Here is a 22,291-nt window from a genome sequence, read left to right as displayed (position 1 = left end):
ACAGGTGATGGAGCACAGAGGTTACGTATTAGACATGTGGACCAAAGAGTATTCTGCCAAGTAGTAGCATCTAATTTCACTAGGTTGTGTGATGTTGATTAGCATTACCTTAAAAGAAAACGTTTAAAAAAAAATAAGAAAAAAGAAAAGACAAATTGGTGTGATTATTTGAGTTGTCAGTTAAACCTTAGGAAAGCTTGATGTGACATTGTCTAATACTTACAGTAGTAGGAATTCTATTCACAGGGAGGTGGGCAAACACATGACTCATTTCGACTTCTGTTGAAATCACACCACTAAGTCAGCTTGTCGTACATTGGGAGGAACAAAACGACATTATATTTCTAATCCGGCGACTAATTTGTTCGCAGACTTTGCACACAACGTAAAGACGTTACTCAACGTTTTAGATTCCTTTTGCAACAGTCTGTCGCTGCTTCTATGGAAATGAAATCTGTTACCTAGGTGGCCTCTATATTAATATAATGATGTATACACCTTGAGAGGGCGATATCAGATAGACAAATAGAGAGGCTTATCTAAATTAAACAATGAATCATTATTTGGTCTGGGTTGCATAAAGCCTGGCCTACTCTAAACTGAATACGTCGGGGACCCTTTTGTTTGGGAACAAAGGGGAGACAGAACCGCCGTACCTGCCTTTCTGTCCTGACTGCCAGAGTCAATGACGTTAATTGAGTTGCGTCCAATCTGCTCAGGTGTTCATTATTCTTGAGGGGGAGGGAGCGGGGCTCTGCAGGTGTTCCTGCCGCCCTTTATTATGCGTCCTTTACAAACTTTGCTCCCCAGCCTGATCCCCGAGCACATAAGATTACACTCCAGCTGCATTCACACAAACACGCACACAATCACACACGGTTTACTGTAAGGCCCAGTCCTAGCTAATCCCAAAGCCATGGGCAGAGAGGCTGGAAGGACAGAAAGGAGAGCTTCTCATATCTCTTGGCTTGGAGGAAGGAGACTTCAGATTGGACCGTGTGGCTGGATGCTGTTCAGCACCATGTAGGGTCACTTAAATAAGCTGAAGGACACGAACAGACTGCACGTTGATCGTCATCCCTTTTACTTCAACAGAAGAGTCAGAATGACTCACCTTAACAACACACTCACAATATGTCAGGCCACCACTAGAGCTGTGGCAGTCACGACATTTCGTCAGCCCGTGATCGTCAAGCAAATGACTGTCGGTCTCACGGTAATTGACCGTTAATTAACATAAACACATGTAGCATCTCCTGGCTTCCACACATAGCCTACAAGCCATTTTAAGAAAGTCTAATAAATCCATGTAATATAGCCTCTACATTCACAAATCCATTATTTTAGACAGGTCTAAAGAAGCATGATATGAAGAACCTTTTCAGAAGTAGTTTATTTCAGAAGAACAGAATAGTATACTCTGAGTTGCCCTTATGTTAGGTCCTGATGTGGCTATGCCAAACGGCTAGTTCATTTGGCAGACAAGATTAGCTTCTAATTCCGTGGCATTATTTTATAGTATGAAGAACACAATTGAACAAAGCTGAATAAAATCAAAATATTTTCTCCAAATGATTTGAGCGAGTGCGCATGTGGCTATTCTGTGTCGAGCAGTTAACAAAGAAATAGGTACTCCTATACGCTGAATTGTTGTTGGCTCTATGTTTATTTTTAATACATCGTAAGGATGCATGATGAGACTAACAATGATTTGAATAAAGTAGTTTGAAAGTCATGAGCTCTGCTTTGTTTTTTTTTTGCGCAGGCTGTACACACGCCAATGGTGTCTCATTCACAATTTGACAAGCCCATAATGCCTCAAATTTCATGGTAGCATCCCCTTTGTGACCGTAATGCACCCCCCCCCAAAAAAGCCATGCCTTTTGCGGCCCAGAATGCTGTGTTGTGCGCTTCTCCTGGAGTGTGCTGCGGAATCCAAAGCGTCTCTCTCACACGGCTCTCTGTCAGGTGATTGGTTCTCTCACAGGCTACAAGTGAAGACCGACACGTCGGGGACGCAACTGCACACGTCCTTATCCAATTCCCAGGTGAATATTGAAGAAATTGGATGAACTGTCCACATTTTCTTTGCCAGGCAACAAGATGAGTAGGCCTAACGAACAGCAAAAGCTCTATCCCATGTCAATCTAATATCCCCCATAGTACAAAAGTCAACCTATTCTATGCAAGAAATAAATATTCCAAACATAGTCTGGGACAGTTGCGGGATGCGATAGATCCCAAGTTAATACAACCACTTGTATCAAAACAGTTTTTATGCAATGTGGCTGACGCAAAAGATCATAACATTTAGCTTAAAATGTTGATAAACTATTAGGCTATTTCTTCACATTATAAGCGCAGCAATGCACACATTGTAGTAGGATATAAGCACAAATGTTCCATTAGCGGAAAACACCATTATCAAAAGCGAACGCAAATGCAATTATGCATGTAATGCTTTTACTATAAAAAAGGTGAATTTTTATGGTGAAAATTACCTTCCCCAAACTTGAAATTCACCCGCTGCTTATATATACACACACACACACACACACACACACACGTTAGCCTCTACACCCCTTGTAAAGCGGAGTAATGTGCTTAATTTTAAAGGAGTTATTTGGGCACTTTAGTTGTGATATAAACCTTATTAAAACATATAGGACTATGGGCTAGGCTACATGAGGTGTGCAACTATGATTCGAACAAGTCACAATAAAAAAAGGCACTGTTTCTTATGCTGGGCACCATTCACAAGTGATAGGCTAATATTGTCAACCATCAGACTATTCTTGATTTAATCTTTACATATACTAAATAATATATGTGTGACATTTGTTTTGATTTAGAATGGACCATTACCATGCACCTGTATCGAAACAGGGGCAGCTGGAAAAAATACATGTCGTCTATGCACTTAAATAGCGAATGGGGATGCTTTTCCCCCTGGCATATTTTCATGCCAGCCAGGTAGGCTTTACTCCAGTTTGGTAGGCCACTAATGACCAGCAGCAGCATCAGAGCTTGGAGATGCCTAATTACCGTGACTAAATGGTCATGTGGAATTTGACTGCCGTCATGACTCGTGACCGCCGGTGTGGCGGTAATACGGTCACCGCAACAGCCCGTGTAGTAGTATCTGGTTCATAAATGGAGTACGCAAGGCTGGCCTCAGCTCCCTGTAGTGAGCTTCATTCTCTAACAACACACTGCCATCTCAGTTAGAGCAGCCAGGAGGGAACTAGCTGACTATAGGAAGGCAGGGAGAATGGAGGGGAGGTTTGGCGGGATGTGGAGGTGACCTAAAAGTTGTCTCGGCGGCTCCCAGAGGGTCCCATGGTGGTGGGCCTGTAATCACTACTCTCCACGGACGTAAGCAGCTTACAGCTTTATCCAAAACCACCGCTGCCGCTCCCCGCTCCCGCCTAAAAACATGCATGCAGACGAGGCCAGGGCTTTTCATAACAGCCATTGCATAAACTCAGCCGGAGCATTATTCCCCCTTACAACCCAGCAATGCTTCCAAATCAGCGCTGATTCAAAGTCAAGTGGCGTAAGCATGTTGTACACTTGGAGGCAGACTAATCTTATTCACAGTGTGAGTGGCCCTTTAGCATGCAGACTTCCTGAGGGGAGGGCTCAAGCCAAGGGGGAAGTAACGCGGCTGACTGTTATTTTCCTAGTCTCTCCGCTTTCTTCTGGAAACAGGAAGGGGGGGGTGAATTATTTGTCAAACTGTGTTTGTGGAAGAGCCTATAATGCATGTATAATGTTACTGTCTAAGCCATAGATGACCTAAATCCATGTGAATCCAGCAAACAAAGCGTACAGAAAAAGGATACATTACCCCGAGTTACATCATACCATGGTTTCAGGGGGTACACGCCAGAGAGCATCACAGAGCAAATCAGCTGTTTTACTAGCATCTCGCCTTTTCAACTGCGATACAGTTGACATCCCTCCACAAACTATAGGTAAGATCCATTTCAGGGATACAGTTACACAAAGACATTCAGTGCGTGGAAATGCCTATGAGGTAAGACAGGTCCGGAACAATGGCGTCAATCACGACTGGTTGCTGTCAACAATATCACCTATTGTGTGGTGGAGGGGGATAGACATTTCAGGATATCAGCAGCATTAATATCAAACCATTTCTCATGGCGTTAGTCTCCAGGGGTGATTTGCACCCCTTTTTTGGGGAGGGGCTGGCGAAATGTCAGGCCTTTCCGACCGAGGTAGCGGCCCCTTGGGTGGAGACATTAGGCGGGCAGGGCTCTCCGATCAGAGTTGAAGCAGTGGAACAGTGGGGTCTGGAGCTGGAGCAGGGTGTGTGGCAAATCGCTGTTCCCTGTAAACATCTAGATAAGGGGGCCACTACGAGCCACTCCATGTGTGGGCCCCGCTGCTGTTGGGCCGGCCTTTCACTGAGGCGGAAGCGATAATGCAGGGGAATTGGGGAGCGGGCTGACTGCTGCTGGGGCTGGAGGCTGCTGAGGTGGTGGGCTACAACTCACCTGAACTCTTGCGAAGGCCCAGAGGCCTGGGGGCCGGGGCCGCCTCCCCACCCCACCGCCGGCACCTTGCTGCCAATACTAATACATTCTAAATCCATTCTCTCCGCTCACACCGCCAGGGTCCTGCAATCTCCTCCACTTCCCTTTCATGCAATTAAATAGTGGAAGTGGTGAGCGAAGGGGAGCTATATCAGCCACAGTGCACACACACACACGGCTCCATCTCCACATTCAATTTGCACACTCCGATATCATCGTACTCTCTGCAGCACTTTCACCACTTCTCTCATACACCGATACTGGAGCCACAAATATAGACATTAAAAACATTGCCTCCGTAGACAATTAGATTGTCCCGTCGTTACATAGACATTGTATTGACGCTTCCCTGTGTCAACAGACACTGACATCTGGTGCTGAGGTGAACCATCTTGGCTGATAAGTGAGGGTAGAGGTTAAAGGGGGGAGTGTGTGTGTGTGTGTGTTTACATGAGTGTGTGTGTTGCCTGAATGCATGTGCGTGTGAGTGATGACCGTTGGTACCTCACTATGGAACTGTGCTGATCGGCCTGGGCGGGGGGGCCGGGGGGGGGGGGCCCCCCACTCAACGACACTAAATTAAAGGGATCAACATCAGCTCAACACGTCCACTGCTCTATAATGCTGCTTTCAATGGAACAGATCGGTTGAGCAGTGATTAAAAATCACAAAACACGTTCATAAGTATCATGCTAAAAAAAATAATCTAGCGTGTTATATCTGGAACGTTCCGTGAAAGTTCAAATGTCGTTTTATGCATCATAACCGACTAAATCTGTCGAGGCATCATAAGATTGTCAAACAATCCAATAACTTTGTATAATTTGAAGAAAAAAAAGCCTAGCAAGTCATTTAGCCAAACGGTATTGCGGAGCTGCAACGGCTATCTACAATAGCTATCCATCAATCATAATCCGCCATCGATTAGTTAAATTGTTATACAAACCACATCTATCGCAAGACAGACTTCTGTGCAGTGGTAATGTTTAACTCCCAGTCAGACTGTATGGCAGCCAACAATGTATCAAACACAGGGCCTGTTCAGCAGCAGCACACATCACTTACAAGTGTAAACAGTTGTCAAATCCTTAACAACGCACGCATCACTCACACTTTGTTGGCAACACAAGGGAAAGTCACACAGACCAAGTCTGGGAGAAGAAAACAACAGCGAGAGAGACAGTAATACCAGCGCTGACAATACCCCTGATGACAATAGCTCTGTCTATCGTCTGTTCTATTAATTCAAGGGGAGTACCTGCTTCACAATTACAGCATGCGAAAAGTACAGCATGATTCAGAAGACTTCATAACAGATAAAGACAAACCTTAGAAATGACATTCAAAAAGGCAGAGATATGTTATGTTGTGGTGGTTTGATAGGTTGTCAATAGCATTTTATTTTAGGTGGGGGGGGGGGGCAAGCCCACAGGCGAACCTATATTCTAATAGAAAAAGGTTGTGTCTGATCTGAATCCAGTCAGACATACTGGAGTGTTTTCCAGTCTAGGGCTGAAGCTGGAAGGATTGGACCGGTCCATCAATGGTTACTGATAGCAACACAACAGTAATCAGATAGCAGCATCTGTTAAGCCTCTCCTTTACTGCGCTATTAAACAGATGATTACATTATTCAAACTGTTTGTGCTCCTCCTATGTGTAGATTACCAGGGAGGTACACGCCCAGATAAGCCGTCAGGTAGACGAGCACACAACAGAACGGCAGCAGCAAAAACAAAACCCAAAAGATTAAGACCCCCACACGGTTTGCTCCAAACGCAACGTCCTAAAGAAACCTGCATCACTAACTACACACACTTCTAATGCAGAAACCACAACGCTACCAAAAAGCACCCTCAAATCATACTTGTAGTTTTGCTACCATCTTATTATGACTCATTATACTGCCAAGTTTCCTTCGTGCTGAAAATGCTCAACCGTGCTGATTGTGCTGTACATGCATGTCACTATGGAGAGATTAGCCTGAGTAATTATGTGCCGACAGGTGAACAATGGCATAGAAAAAGAGTAGTTATCAAAGTGGCCCATGACATTTGACCTGGGTTATGAATGAAAAAGGGCAATGAGAAAATATATAAAACGTACATTTACCACAGAAACATCAACAACTTTCAGATGAATTGTCAAATTGAAAAAAATTATAAAAAAAAAAAAATGGGGAAAAATCAATTTCAACAATTTTAGGTAGACTTGTTGAAACGGTCTTTTTTTTATGGAGCCGTATTGTGAAGCAGCCTTGTTACGTGAAGATAAGGAAGAAGTGTCCTTCAGAGCGGGTCATCTTAGTTCTAGTGTTGACTCAGTTTTAAACTCATGTCCATCTGCCCACTCCACTCTGTCCAAACAGCTCCAGCCTACAAAGCTAATTAAATAAACAAAGATTTCTGATACAGTTCAATTGGCCTTGTATTTGCTCAGCTCTGTCGTTCAAATACCACACTCTGTCCAAGACCTAGAGCAAACAGTATTCATTCAATATCACTGTTTGCTTTTTGGTTCGCGCTCACGGTTAATAGATAACCCTCTTCTCAATCATTTCAAAAGACGTCACACCTAAGCACAGACTTATTTCACATGCATTTTGACTCACAATTGAACTCTTGGGTGATTGGTTTTATGATTACAGTTTATATGAAGCAGTTCTTTGAAACAAAAATCAACTCTGGGATGTCCCAAATAGACAGCATTGTCCTTAACCCCTAAACACTGCCCATATAACTAACAAGTGACAAGCAGCTCTTTAAAGTCAAGATAAGCCTGTGATAGTCACCCAGGAATTGTAACCATATCTAGCAGGGATACGTGAACGATTTCTTTAGATTGATTAATAACACAATATTACTAAAGAATAGTGCATGTATTTGATTTCTGAATCAAATCAAACATTTGGAATTTTATACAGATATAAATCAATTGTCTAAAAGCGTTTTTGTTGTGTTTACCTCAGTGGAGAGCAGTTGTAAAGTGGGGACAGACATAGGTGTGCGTCTAGCCTACTGTATATGTAAGCCAATGGAGAAGCTGGTATGTCCCAGGAATAGTCTGCACTCTAGTGGGCAGAATGGTTATTTAAGAGGACTCAGAATGTAAGCAAACCTACTGTACTTTAAAAACTAAATAGGTAAGGATGGCATCTCGCCTTGAAACATGAACTGGCCCGTTGTGGTTTTAACAGATGTGGTTATACTGTGTGTCCTTGAAGAAATGTATAACATTGAGATGGCCGGGCCCCTTACCAATGGGATTGACGTCAAAGAAGCGGACAGGGGTGCGGAGGATGGCGGTGAACATGCGGTTGTGGAGGGTCTGGGCTGAGTTCACCAGGACGTTGAAGAACACAAGACTACGCAGGAAGCCAAATATGATGGTGGCCCCTGTTAAACCTACACACAAACAGAACAGGGTACAAAAAGATACAAATACATCAGGAGAGTACATTAGTACTTTTCCCCTCTCCAAGTAGGTCAACTGTTCACTTCACTGCACCATTGTTGGGACTGAAAACTCCAAATGGGGCTATATTCCACTACAATCTCTCCCTCAGTGATTCATTTTTCATTCTTGAAGGCTGAGCTGCCAATAGCGATTGCAAACACAGGGGAAAACTGAAGAGGTGAGGAGTCATGGGAAGACAATCACATCAGACCTAAGAGCAATCCAACTCTTGAAGACAAGAAAAACACTCCTATCTTCCCTAGCAGCTGAGGCCCGTACACACAGAGTACAGACATTGGGCCTTGAAGGCCTTGGGCTCCAGCCAAAGCCCGGGGATGTGCTCAGTGAATGGCTGGGTTGTGCGGAGCCTCAGTGGCAGACAAAGGGAGCTGAGCTCACTGAGCCTCACCTGCGTAAACACCCAAGTAAAGGTCAAGGTCCAGCTGCTGAGTGGCACTGCTGCCATTGTGGATGGGCTCCGTCACATTGAGATGCTCCTGTTCAGAGGCCCTGCCCGGCACAGAGGAATCAAAGCCACAAAGTCATCAATAGAAGAAAGCAGAAATCTGGAGGCAGGGTACAAAGCAATATGTTCCTAACCTGGGATAAAAAGGTCAGCCTGAACGGCAACACATCAAAGTCCACAAAAACGCCATCGATCGGGATCATAAAAACAATGGTATTTCATAAGACCAATCAACCATGAGCGCTCAAATGGTTCTGACCAATTCTTTCATTCATTTGTAAGCAAACAGGTTATGATGTTAACTCAATATCATTTTTGGGACAAATTCAGCAACTGAACTTAGGTATTAACGGAATCAAAACATTGAATTTCTCACCAGTAAGCAAGCCACCAATCCTGTAGAATATATGTGATCTTGAAAATATATATGAAAAAGCACATTAGTTCTACCTTCCACATTATTCCTTACATTCACACAGATCTCCTACTGTACGTTAGAAAATGTTCAATAGCCAACTTGTGATTTTTGTTTTATTGCTACATTAAAATACCTTCACTGTGTAGCGTAAAAGCCACTCACATGTGCCAGCAGGTTAAGGAAAACTAGGGCCAGGAGAACCAGGACATTAGCACCTGCTCTGAAGTACTTCAGATAAAGATGGAGACCGATGGATCCCTCTGAACGACTCTCCTCCAACATGTGTTGCACTGGCTAAAAAAAACACACAAATAGTCATGGAAATCATTGTTACTCTGTACATGTAGACCAGGAATAATCAAAAAGACTCAGCTGCGTGACAATTTTGTTCTTGAGCAGATGATCAGGGGACCAGAACATAATTGGAAATAATTTGTAGACTGCAAATCGACCGCAAGAAGATTGACAAGTTATAATATTTGACTAAAACAATTTCAAACCTTGCTTAGCTTACAAATGTATCACATAGATCTCTATTATGCGTGGGAATACTTTGGAACGGATATCCAAAACTAAAATCATTTAGAGCTGATTTGCTGGTGTTATTACAGCGTGCTATGTCCAACAAAAAATGTACTTTTTTATTTTTGCCTCAGAAAAAAAAAAAAAAACTTGGGAGGCCAAATAAAACAACCCGCGGGCCAAATCTGCCGGCCAGTTGGGGAACCCTGATGTAGGCCTACTGTGATGGTAGATCAAGTGAGACCATCTACTGCTCTCTAGTGGGAGAAAAGAGAAAGCAGCAGACAAATGTTTTAACTACAGCAGATTAGATGAGTTTTAGTCACAGGGTATCAGATGTAGTCGCAGGGTACAGTGAAATTCTTACGCTCCGAGCTCCAACAGTTCAGGTAAAAAAAAGAGAAGTGAATGAGGGGTAGGAAGTCCGGGGGGGAAGAAGGGGGAAGGGAAGCAGGTAGCTGTCTCGTGACTATTCAGCAGCCTGATGGTCTGGGGGTAGAAGCTATTGGCCAGTCTGACAGTTTTTGCCATGATACTCTTATACTGCCTGCGTCTGAGTGATGGAAGCAGAGAGAACAGGCCGTGGCTCGGGTGGCTGAGGTCCTTGATGATCTTCTTGGCCTTCCTGTGAAAGGTGCGTTCGGCTGAGCATACCACACTCTGTAGAGCCTTGCGGTCAGTGGCAGTGGAGTTGCCGTACCAGGCCGTGATGCAGCCCGACAGTATGTCTCGATGGTGCTCCTGTAGAACACTGTGAGCCCTCGAGGACAGGCCGAATTTCAGCCTCCTGAGGCTGAAGAGTCACTGCCGTGCCTTCTTCACCACGGTGTCTGTGTGGTTTGACCATTTCAGCTCACCAGAGATGGGTACGGAGAGAAACTTGAAGGTTTTTGACCGTCTCCACAGTGGCCCCATTGATGAGGATGGGGGCATGTCCAACCTGGTTCCTCCTGATGTCCACAATCAGCTCCTTTGTATTGCTGATGTTGAGGGAGAGGCTGTTTACCTGGCACCATGTCGTCTACCGTTGTGTCATCAGCGAACTTGGAGTTGGAACTATGTGAGGCCACGCAGTCTTGGGTATACAGGGAGTACAGGAGGGGACTGAGGACGCACCCTTGTGGGGCCCCCGTGTTGAGGATCAGTGTGGAGGAGGTAATGTTGCCAACCTTCACTGCCTGGGGGCGGCCCATCAGGAAGTCCAGGACCCAGTTGCATAGGAAGGAGTTCAGTCCCAGGGTTGTGAGCTTAGTGAGGAGCTTAGAGGGCACTATTGTATTGAAGGCCGAGGTGTAGTCGATGAAAAGCGTCCTCACACATCCATTCCTTTTGTCCGGGTGGGTAAAGGCAGTGTGCAGTGCAATGGCGATTGTCTGTGGATCTGTCAGAGAGAGGGTCGAGTGTGTCTGGGAGGGAGGAGATGATGTGGTCTTTGACTAGCCTCTCAAAGCACTTCATGGCGACGGAAATGATTTCTACGGGTCAGTAGTAATTCAGTTCAGTTATTTTCTCTTTCTTGGGCATTGGGATGAGAGTGGACATCTTGAAGAAGGTGAGGATAAGCCTGAACTACAGAGAGAAGTTTTCAGAAAACAACAGCTAGCTGATCTGCACATACTCTTGAGGCCGCAGCTAGGAATACCATTTAGGCTGGCAGCCTTGCGAGGGTTAACACTTCCATACATCCTCTGTGGAGACCTTGAGGACGTAGCCCTTGTTGTCCTCAGGGGCTCTCCTCGGCAGTTCAGAGCCGTTATGCTCGACGCGGGAGGCGTTTAGTTCATCCAGTAGGGCGCCGTTCATGATCGTTAGAAGTTCCTACCACATACACCTCATGTCCGACCCGCTGAATTGCTCCTCCACGTTGTCCCTATACTTGTGTCTCTCCATCTTGATCGATTTGCATAGGGCATATTTGTACTGTTTAACCATGCAATGGTCCCCGGTCTCCTTGCCGTGTTCATAAGCAGCATTGCTCTCCTTTTTCCCTACAAGGATGCCATCAAGCCACGGTTTTTGAAAGAAACAATCGGTATCATATCGATGCATTTTTTTTTATGAATCCGGTGACTGTGTATTCATTGATTTAGCCCCCAGAGGCACCCCGGAACATATTCCAGTCCATGTGATCAAAACAGTCATGGAGCATGGATTCTGACTGGTCAGACCAGCATTTAAAAACAGACACGACCACCAGAACTTCCCTCAAGTCTTTGTTAGTAGGCGGGATTGAATATACAAAACCGTGGAGAAGCTTGCAAGTTCCTGTATGTTTTCACATCACACCCCTTGTTATTGGTAATAAAGCAGACGCCACCACCTATGTTCTTGCCAGAGAGTCAGCTTCCTAATTCGCTCAATGAACTGTAAACCCCGCTGGTTGTATATAATCCATTTGGATGTAGGAGGAAGGCCAAATCGGATGTCCCTCTGGAAGGAGATCCTCGCTCTCAATTCGTCAATTTGTTCAATGATTGAACATTTTTCGAGAAGCATGCTTGGTAATGGAGGCGTCTCAATCTCACTAAGATGCCTCCAAGTCTGCCTCTCCATCAGGTTCTTTGTTTCCTTCTTCTCCGACAGGACTCCCAGGCGCCTCACCGAAGAGGCTGGACAAAAGTATTGGCTTTGGTCAAAAGTAGTGCACTAAATAGGGAATAGGTTGCCATTTGGGATGCTACCTCAGATATGATCCCCTGTCATTCTTCTGACAAACAAGACAGAACAGGAAGGTGAGTGCTCTCCCAGGGGATCAGACAGAAATGTGTGGGGGAGGGTGTTACTACACTGTTACCCACCTCTGGTTGGTCCACTCCCTCAATCACAGAATGCATGGAGGAGGAGGAGAGGGAGGGCATAGAGCTCTGGGATAGGGTGTGTGGGGAGCCGGTGAGTGTGCCTGGGGCAGGCTCTGTGCCCCCCTTCCCCTCCACCTCGTCCTCCTCATCCTTTTTCAGCAGCGAGGTGAAGTCCAATCCAGAGCCCTGGAGTTCCGTGAACGTACCCCGCGCCACCATGTGACCCTAGAAAGAAAGATTCTTAGTCAGCCCTCTGAGGTGTGTTCACCAAGTTGTGCTATTCATGGTTTGCACCTCCGCCACGTCGTTGCCATTGTTATGAATGTTCTACAGACACCGCAGCCATATTGGTGCCCAAAAGTCCAGAGATGCCCAGCCATTCTGAACAGGGGCCTATGACCGTTTCGTCTAAATTACACTAGTGGCCTGAAAACACGATGACATTGCTATGCACCGAGTAGAACGTTCAGCCGGGCGTCATCCTTAAACAAAATGTTAAAAAAAACAATAGTGACGAAATGTGCAACCCATGAATAGAGATGGTAGGGCACAGCATTTGAGCCTCATACGCATATACACACACTCACTTCCTTCAGAACTAGGATCTGGTCTGCAGCCTTCAGGTACTGCAGCTGGTGGGTGACAAGGATGCGCGGCTTCTTCCGCAACAGGCCACAGATACACCTAGGCAAATAGACAGATAGCAGCACAACAAACCATGTTAGAAATATGCTTACTGGTTTTGTCAAAGTATTCCAAATGAATGTGGGAGAGATGCTGTGCTAGTGGGAATGTTTGCAGCTGCTCAAGGACTTACTGCTCAAAGAGGTGTTTCCCCACCTCAGCATCCACAGCACTGAGAGGGTCATCCAGCAGGTAGATATCAGCATCCTGGTACACCGCTCTGCGATGGAAGGACACGCACACATATATACACAGCTTCATTCACTTTAACCAATGACACAACAGCTATAATACAAGTTTAACTTAAAACAATACATCATATATATTATAATTACAGCAAAAATCGGTTTTCCTGACCATGTGACCTGGCTAGGGAAACCGCTTGACCCCATTTGTAATGTAAAGAGGATGTGTTCCACTTCCGCTGTTGGATATAAAGGACAGAGAGAGACGTACCTGGCCAGGCTGACCCGGGCCTTCTGTCCCCCGCTGAGGGTGGCTCCTCTGTCCCCTATCACCTCCAGGTCCCCATCAGGCAGCAGCTCCATGTCCTACACATACAGACAGTAACAGACTACGACACTTATCATGGGGAATCAATCACATTCACACAGTGCACAGAACGTTTATAGTGATATATTGCATCTAGAAAGGCAAGGATTCAGACGATAGATGTTTGTCAATGAGAGTCTTACTCTCTTGAGGGCGCAGGCTCGGAGGACCCTCTCATACTTCTGAGGGTGGAGCGCTTTGCCAAACAGGATGTTACTCCTGATGGTCCCTGGGAAAATCCAGGGCTGCTGGGATGCATAGGTCAGTTCACCTTTGAACTTGACCACGCCCTTATCTGGGGTCAGCTCCCCCAGGATGGTGCTGAGTAGAGAGGACTAAGATATGAGAAGTTATTAAAGACATGAAGAAAAAGAGGGTGATATGCACATCCCACAATTGAGATGCAAAACTAATACTTGGATAAAGAAATGAGAGGCTCGCACACAGAATATTGTTACTCCTCAATTGCCTTTTATTCCTGCAGCAGTGGAGAGCAGCAACACTCTGAGTGGGCCTTTCAGAAGTTAAGACATGGCATTAAGCAGCACAACTACCAGGTGTAAAGTAAGACTAGAAAGTAAATTGTAATTCGATTAAGGAATGCAGTGGCATACTGCCCATTTAAGGGTTTAATGAGGATTAAGGTCAAGCTTTCAGCATAGCCTGCTGTCAAGAACAAAAACACAGGCAAGGTAATACCCTCGCTCTTATAATCATTGATATATTCTCAGGTTTTTGAGTAATACTACCGCATATGCCCTGTAACACATACTGTATGCATCTTCATCGCTAACTTGTAGTGAGCTTTTCACAGTACAAAAAGTCAGACCTTTCCAGCCCCGACTGGTCCAATGACAGCCAGGAGTTGCTCTGACCTCAAAGTGAAAGACAGGTTCTGCAGCGTCGGAGAGTCTAGTGCCTGTAGGGACCACAGAGGAACATGAGCGGGTGAACAACATCCTTACAGTACATAGGCTACTGTACACGTACAGCTTCAAGGTTAGGCCTATGTACAACAGAGCAAGGCAGACACTGTTTGGTAATTTGCGTCATGACAATTACCTTACTGAGATCTAAGGTCAACTCTCCTTACTGAAGAGATAAGCTCGAGGCTTTCTAGGAGGGTTGTATGGTTGGCTTAGAGTGTAAATAACGGATGGGAGCATGGTATCAAATCCCAGTGCAGGCTTGTACATGCACTATTTTCTAGTGATGCCGAAACAGCTCGAGTCTTGGTCAAAACAACCATACTGAAATAGGCTTCCCCACCTTATCCCAGTAGCAGATTAAATCCTTTATTTCCACCATACAGTCCTTCTTCTCTGCCACAGGGAGTCCAAGATCCTGCGCCGACCCAACTTCCTCCAACACAAGGAAATTCTGTGAGAAAAAAAAAAGAAAAACGTAATGTTCCGATTGGCCACACACACATTTTAGGCACATAATAAACCTTACACCACTGCATGAATGGAATATAAGACCATTAGGTAAAATAACAATGTACTCTAGCCTACAGGTGTCCAATCACAACAGTATCGTGCTCAACTCTACCAGCTGTACCTAGTTCATTCCTGTGTGCATTTACTTTAGTGTAGGGTGAAGTTGCCCTGAGACACTGATCGTGGATCAGTTTTGCATTTCCCCCACAAACTGTTAATGCTAGGATTGGGGGAAGAGGAAGATGATCACTAGATCTGCAGCTAGGAGAAATATAATCCAAGAGCGTTTACCTTGATCCTGCCGATACTGATTAAAGCCTCAGAGACCTTCTCTATGGCATTGGGGAAGAAGAGGGTGACGGTGAGTCTCACAGCCCCGTACAGAGAAACGGCCACAAACACCCGGCTGGCAGAGATCCTGTTCCCCATCAACACATAGACAGTGAAGGTGATGAAGACGATGATCTTGCTGGCCACAAAGAAGGAGGCCATGTTGAGGCCTCTCAGGTAAGAGCTCTTCATGATCTTGGAGATCTCCTTCCTGAAAGTACAAGGAGAGGGAGAGGTTTTCAGATGTTTGTTTTGCTGCAAAGATATTACAGTACTATGAGTTCCATGCCTAAGGAGCAGAAGGCTGCTAGGCCACAAATCTGATGTTGACCTCGAGTTTAGCCTACAGTATTAATATTAGAACAAACGTGTTGATCCTGTCTAACGTGCCCTCTTAGAATAAGGGGACTAAGGTTGTGGTGGGGAGAGTGGTGGCAGTAGATTACATTCTGTTGAATGACGAGAGTACTTGTGTGTCGTATAAGAGGTCTTTAATTGTTTTGTTTTTTTAATCCTGGTCCTAGGGACCTTTTTTTTTTTGCCCCTAGCATTACACACCTGATTCCAGTAATAAACTCACCATCAAACCCTTGATTTGTAGAATCACGTGTGTAGTTCTACAGCAAAAACGAAGGTTGTGTTCCTCTGCTCAGACGTTTCTGACGCATGACAGAATAGGTATTTTACGTATCAGCTAACATGTCTTCTAGCAATCTGGTGCCCGACGGCACTGTCGATGAGTGGCACGCAACCATTGGTTTATGCGTGCAAAGTCTCAGCGGGGAAAAGACCCCAAAAATGTGCGTTCCTTTGGGTCTCCAGGACCAGGATTGAGAAACACTAACCGAACACATTTCAAGTCAAACTCAGGACACTGTCAGGTTGTGACTAGCTCAGGTCCTCACGCCTGGCCAGGCTAACGATGATGACTGACTTAAGGGTAGACTCAGCGAAATGACGATGCCAAAAGCAGCACCGCAAGATAATGCAAGACTTCGCTCTCACAACGTATCTGCACATGCGTACAGATTTGTTTCTTGCTGTTAGAGCGTAGTAGCCGCGGGACTAAAACAGCAAAGAAGTTGGGCCTCGTGCTTCGACGCTCTTAGTTGTTGTGGAATTTTACCCACTATGCTGTTTACTTTCTGCATCTACGTCATATGGCTGAGTCTACCTTTAATTCATGTATACAAGTTGAGAGGCATAAGGACACCCATTCCCACAAACTTCAACATGTGAAATACTGTGCGTTGGGATAGTATCCACTTTGTAATGCATATTGCAAAATAGGGTTGATTAGGCACGGGGAAATGGTAGAACTGTTCTGATAGAGTTTGAATAGTTCAAATATGACTTCAATCTACACAATTCAGACTCAATCGTCGTAAACCATGTAAATCAAACACAAAATAAGTAAATCAAATAGAATTGACCTTCTGACTTCATCTACCAGAGCTGCAAAAGGCTTCTCCCAGGCATACATCTTGATGATCCGGATCCCAGAGACCACTTCATTCATTGTGCGTATTCTGTTGTCTGTCAAGGCTGCAGTTGTACCCCTAAACATTGTGAGAGACAAATCACTTTTTTTTTATCTAGGCATTCGGGTCAGTGCAATGTTTGCCATTCAGCAGATGACAGGAGAAACCTTTTTTCCCATTTCACACTCATGTTTCATTCATCACTTTGACTTTCATTTTAGAGTTTCAACTGATATTTAAACTAAAGCTTGATAAAACTGGGCCATAATTATGAATCAACCTTGTAGGTTGGTAAGGAGGTATGGCTATGTCGCAGGCTAGAGGAACCATCTGGGGTCAAAAGCTCAATTGATCTACACTTAAATGAAGAGACCTGGACATACGGTAATAACCGATCTGGAACAAGTAGCAGGCTAACAGGACACAGCACCCATGGATAAAGTAAGAAACCAGACAAGTTTGTAAAACCCTCGGCATCAAAGTAAAAAGGCATCAAAGTCTCCTCCACCACTACTATTTCACAGTGTCAAGGTATCCACACATGAAATGCGTAGCTACTTACAACGCAAAACTGGTTCAGACACACACCACCCCCCCCCTCCATTTCTTTTTACACTGCTGCTACTCGCTGTTTATTATCTATGCGTAATCCCTTCACCCCCACCTACATGTACAAATTACCTCGACTATAACCTGTACCCCCACACACACCGACTCGATACCTGTACCCCCGTTATATAGCTTCGTTATTGTTATTGTGTAACTTTTTATTATTTTTTACTTTAGTTTATTTGGTAAATATTTTCTTAACTCTTCTTGAACTGCACTGTTGGTTAAGGGCTTGTAAGTAAACAATTCACAGTAAGGTCTACACTTGTTGTATTCAGTGCATCTGACAAATAAAGTTTGAATTGATACATTATGATACATGTACAGTACCTGAAAGAGGAGAACAGGCGACCGAACAGAGTCTGTATAGGCATCAGGAAGACCAGGACGGCCATTCCTGCAAGGCATGATGGGCCGATCTCATACCATAACAACACCATCACAGCTGCTGCTTGTAGAGGACCCACCCAGAGGAAGTGCAAAAAGATAGTGACCTGTGGAAGGATGGGAGAAGAGCTGTATGTTATTGAGCAGTGTCATTTGATATGCAAATATCTTGAATGTGTCTTTTCAGCGCGTACCTCATCAAACTTGTTGACGTCGTTGGATAAGAGGTTGACGATTTGTCCAGTGGTGGTTTTTCCCAGAGCTGTGCTGTTAAGACAGAGGGCCTTTGGAGATATCAAAGGACCGTGTGGATTTAGATTCATGCAACAGTCAATTTGTATGCCTCATGTGATAAACATGCACTGTAAAGATATTTAAAGGATTGCTGATGACTAGCTGAATGACCTGTCATTATAGCCAAGGGTGTTTCCGTAGTGACTAGACAAGAAAGAAGAAAAAAAAGAAAGAAAAAAAACAACAACAACTCAGGGCCCTGTTTAAATAGGCTTTAATCTGAGAGCTGGAGGTTACTGACCTTCCGATAGATCATGTGACACATGGCCACCCGGATCTTCATGCCGGCTCGCTGCACGTGGTAGAAGTAGAGGTGGTGCAGAGCAGCCAGACCCAGGGTGGACAGGGAGACGCCTGCAGCATAGCCACAGGCCTCATACAGAGCATCCATGTTGTCAGGGTCATAGCTCTCAAAATACTGGATGAGCTTCCCAAGAAGTACTGGCTGAATCACTTTGATAATTTCCTGATGAGAGGAAAAACAACTACTTCAAGGTCTCAGAGAGAGTGACGTCACCGATTGAAATGCTACTAGCACACACCACTAACTAGCTAGCCATTTCACACCAGTTACATATTCATGGGTAAGCTACTCTGTGAAAATTGTAAGTATATGCCTGCAGACAGTGTTTGTGGTACCTCAATGAGAGTAAATATTCCTATGACAGAATAGGACCTCCAATAGCACGCGATGAGGACTTTGGTTAGTTTGGGTGTGCGCAGGTCCTTAGCAGCCCTCTGTACTTCTTGATCCCAGTACCTACAGATAATAGCAATGTAACACTCAAACAACAGCATCCAACTCACTGCGTTCATCAAACTCTCAGAATGTGTCTGGTTGCATTTTTTAAATGTAACTAGGCAAGTGAGTTAAGAACAAATTCTTATTACAATGACGGCCTACCCCGCTCAAACCCGGACGACGCTGGGGCCAATTGTGCGCCGCCCTATGGGACTCCAAATCACGGCCAGATGTGATACAGCCTGGAATAGAACCAGGGACTGTAGTGACGCCTCTTGCACTGAGATGCAGTGCCTTAGACCGCTGTGCCACTCGGGAGCGCATTAAGGTGTGACTTACCACTGTAAATCTTCTCCCAGTCTCTCAGATCCATCCTCTGGGAGAACTTTGTACATGTCATGTTCCTCTAACCTCCGCTTACAGCCAATACGGAATAAAGGATTCAGCCAGCTGGTGACAAGGAACAAGTATGTGTTCATGTACAGTACATGTATACAGTAAATAATTAATGTAAAGTTCAGTGTTAAATAATTAATCATTAATAATTAATGTAAAGTTATACTGTTAGAGGATAACAAACAGTATGTTGGATTTTTTTGTTATTCACACAAGCATAAAGAGGGCCTACACTTAAAACACATTTGAATGCATGTTCTGTCCATTCGTTTTAGAGTAATAAACAAAGTACCATAATCCATTCAAATGTAAATGTTTACTTTAGGCACACTCGCAGCAATCAACCCAAACAGCCCTGTGGACAGACAGTTGTTACGTTTTAAACTTTCATAGAAGTAGTGATGAGGCCATTGTCTGAGCACCTTATCTACCGGTAGTCGTCCGTGTCCTTGCGCTCTAGAAGGCTATGGCACCGGAGCTGGTAGGATACTGCAAGCGTCATTCACACTTAAACATTCATAGCAACTGTCAAAACCTAGTCGGCTTTGTCGGTCAGTAGCTGTCAAACATTGCTGCTACTGTACTTTCCTTACCAGAAGAAAATCTTGGACAGAAGATTAGCTGTAGCCGATGGATTATCCTTCGCCTCTTTCCGCAAATGTTCCATGCTCTGACAGTGACTGTAAACTGAAAACAACCTCTGTATGTAGCTGAAAAGATATTAAATACAGAAGGCAACTTAATAGAAAATATAGATTATTCTCTCACCGGCAGCACATAGCCTACAATCGACACAGATAATAAGACCCGTGTGAAGCTAGATAATGAACTGTGCATAAGAGCCGCGGCTCGGTTTTCATCGCGCACCCCGCCATTGAGGGGATTCGATTAATGCCCCTGGTGAACCGGGTTAACGTTGATTGCATTCAATTTGGAGCAGAGTGCCCTGTTCTGGACGACGGCGAAGTCGGCTCAAAACAAAAGCGACATAGATTAATAACGTGTACCAATGAGTAGGATTCCGTGTTTTTACATGTGAAAGTAATAGCTTTTGATAAAAAACGCTTTACCTGACTTCCCAATGCTAACGCATGCCAGAACTTCTTCTATGGTATATTGCGATTACACTATTTAATGTACATCCCGCCACCTACTGTGCGGGATGGAAACAGGATTTCCCCCAAAACTAAAGAAAATAAACCTACCAAAAAATAAATCAAACGACGTTTGATTAAGTTAAAAAATAAAAACCGATCTGATCCCTACAGACTCAAGGGGAACCTGGGAGGGCGGGTCTTCTGTCGCCAGTACCCTTTGCAAGTCTTCAGATGTAAAATCCTTAAAAAGGCTCCAAAACTTTCTGCTGCAGCCACAATGTCCAGTTTCTTAGACTTCTTTGAGACTTGTGGTGTACCGTTTATAACTATAGCAATGAACGCAACAAAATCCACCTTTTAACACACCTGGGATATTTTGTCTGTAAGCAAACATTTACTACAGACTGTGGTGCATCCAGTACCATATCTTCACTAGCATCACTTGTTTTCTCAGTTCTTTTAATCGCCTCCACATCGTTCTTCAGTATACTCTGTCCATCTGCACACACTTCAAACATGGACAAATCATTTACAATTCGTACACTTCAAAATCGAAGTTTATTAGTCACATGCGCCGTATACAACAGGTGTGGTAGACCTTACAGTGAAACGCTTACTTACGAGCCTCTAACCAACAATGCAGTTTTAAATACGGATAAGAAAAAGAAATTAAAGTAACAAGTAATTAAAGAGCAGCAGTAAAATAACAATCGCCAGACTATAAACAGGGGGGTACCGGTACAGAGTAAATGTGCGGGGGCACCGGTTAGTTGAGGTAATATGTACATGTAGGTAGATTTAAAGTGACTATGCATAGATAATAACAACAGAGAGTAGCAGCAGTGTAAAAGGGGGGGGGGGGGGCAATGCAAATAGTCTGGGTAGCCATTTAATTAGGTGTTCAGGAGTCTTGTGGTTTGGGGGTAGAAGTGCTCATACAGCTTGTCTTACATAACCAAGCTTCACATGCGTAGATATTTGCTCTTTATCAAAAAACAACAGGACCGACAGACTTTCTTCTTTTTCTCCATTCACCCAGCGGGTCAGACGCTGGGCACCAACTACACCTGGAATTCTCTTCAGGTATTCAACCGCAATATCTGTCATCACGCCTAAGATGACTCCTTTGACGGGTGCTCTACTCCAAAGTTTGAAACACAACATTTATGTTGGCCCACTGCAATCTTCCTCTGTTCTTTAGAAATACAATTAATAAGATCACTCTGACAGACTCCACTTTTCCAAGCGCATAGTTCATCATTTTCAACAACTCAAACCGGTCTCCCACATATGCATCCTTACTCAACAAACGCATCTCAGCAAGAAGCGATTCATTTTCATCCATACACGTATCCTCCACTCCAATTTAAGACAATTTCCTTTTTGTTTCAGTTTTCGATACTACTGTTGTCCATTCAGAACATTTGTCTTCGCCTACTTTGCTAGACGCACTGCTTGATTCGAATTTAGCATCCATTTCCGCCATCTTCTCCGCAGAGACCGTCCAGACACGCTGACATAACCGGAAATTCCTAACGCATTCCAGATTTTACAATGCCTGGATAGTTTATGTATCAGCTAACCACGTGGTGGTGCTTTCAAGACAACTGGGAACAAAACAAAAAAACAAGGTAAAATCAGAAAGTCGGAGCTTGAGAAAGAGGCCCCGTTCCCGACTTGGAATTCCGAGTTGGATAACCATTCAAAGCTATTTTCCTCAGTCTGAGCTCTTTTTTTCAGAGTTCCCAGTTGGCTTGAATGCATTGCATTTGGAAGTTGGAGATTTCCCAGTTCCCAGTTGTTTTGAACGCGGCATAGAAATCTGTTGCCTGACGGCACAGTCGATGAAGTGGCATGCAACCATTGGTTGATGCATGCAATATTTGAGCAGAGGAACGTGATCAATATGACAGCGCCATGGAACGCCGTTTGGGTCTTTGCGTGTCAAAAAAGATACACGTCAAATAACACTATTTGACATGTCAAATAAGCTTGTTGACCAATCAGGACCTGAATATGACTGCACGTCACATAATAATTTAATGCGTTCATTCATTTTGT

At 44.4% G+C, this 22,291-nt stretch overlaps 1 protein-coding gene across 5 annotated transcripts in view; it reads right to left on the bottom strand.

The window, feature by feature from the left end:
• Positions 1–20,423, bottom strand: part of LOC115160814 (multidrug resistance-associated protein 4) — a 47,298-nt gene extending 26,875 nt beyond the window's left edge. Inside the window, exons 1-20 of one of the 5 annotated variants that reach the window (XM_029711267.1) lie at positions 20,339–20,423; positions 19,727–19,843; positions 19,077–19,187; positions 18,635–18,755; positions 18,237–18,461; positions 17,896–17,985; positions 17,645–17,808; positions 16,658–16,783; positions 15,186–15,435; positions 14,725–14,835; positions 14,285–14,374; positions 13,599–13,790; positions 13,360–13,454; positions 13,037–13,123; positions 12,807–12,903; positions 12,220–12,444; positions 9,062–9,193; positions 8,858–8,895; positions 8,425–8,525; positions 7,817–7,963 (exon numbers count right to left, since the gene is read on the bottom strand). In XM_029711267.1, the coding sequence (XP_029567127.1) occupies positions 7,817–7,963; positions 8,425–8,525; positions 8,858–8,895; positions 9,062–9,193; positions 12,220–12,444; positions 12,807–12,903; positions 13,037–13,123; positions 13,360–13,454; positions 13,599–13,790; positions 14,285–14,374; positions 14,725–14,835; positions 15,186–15,435; positions 16,658–16,783; positions 17,645–17,808; positions 17,896–17,985; positions 18,237–18,461; positions 18,635–18,755; positions 19,077–19,187; positions 19,727–19,800 (2,476 nt within the window). In that variant the 5' untranslated portion in view covers positions 19,801–19,843; positions 20,339–20,423. The other 4 variants (XM_029711266.1, XM_029711268.1, XR_003869120.1 and 1 more) reach the window with 4 other exon arrangements.
• Positions 20,424–22,291: the final 1,868 nt, after the last annotated feature.

The sequence above is a fragment of the Salmo trutta genome, chromosome 24, assembly GCF_901001165.1.
Source record: "Salmo trutta chromosome 24, fSalTru1.1, whole genome shotgun sequence".
Taxonomy (NCBI): Eukaryota; Metazoa; Chordata; class Actinopteri; order Salmoniformes; family Salmonidae; genus Salmo; species Salmo trutta.
The sequence above is the reverse complement of the archived record's forward strand: the minus strand, read 5'-3'. Positions and strand labels throughout refer to the sequence as shown.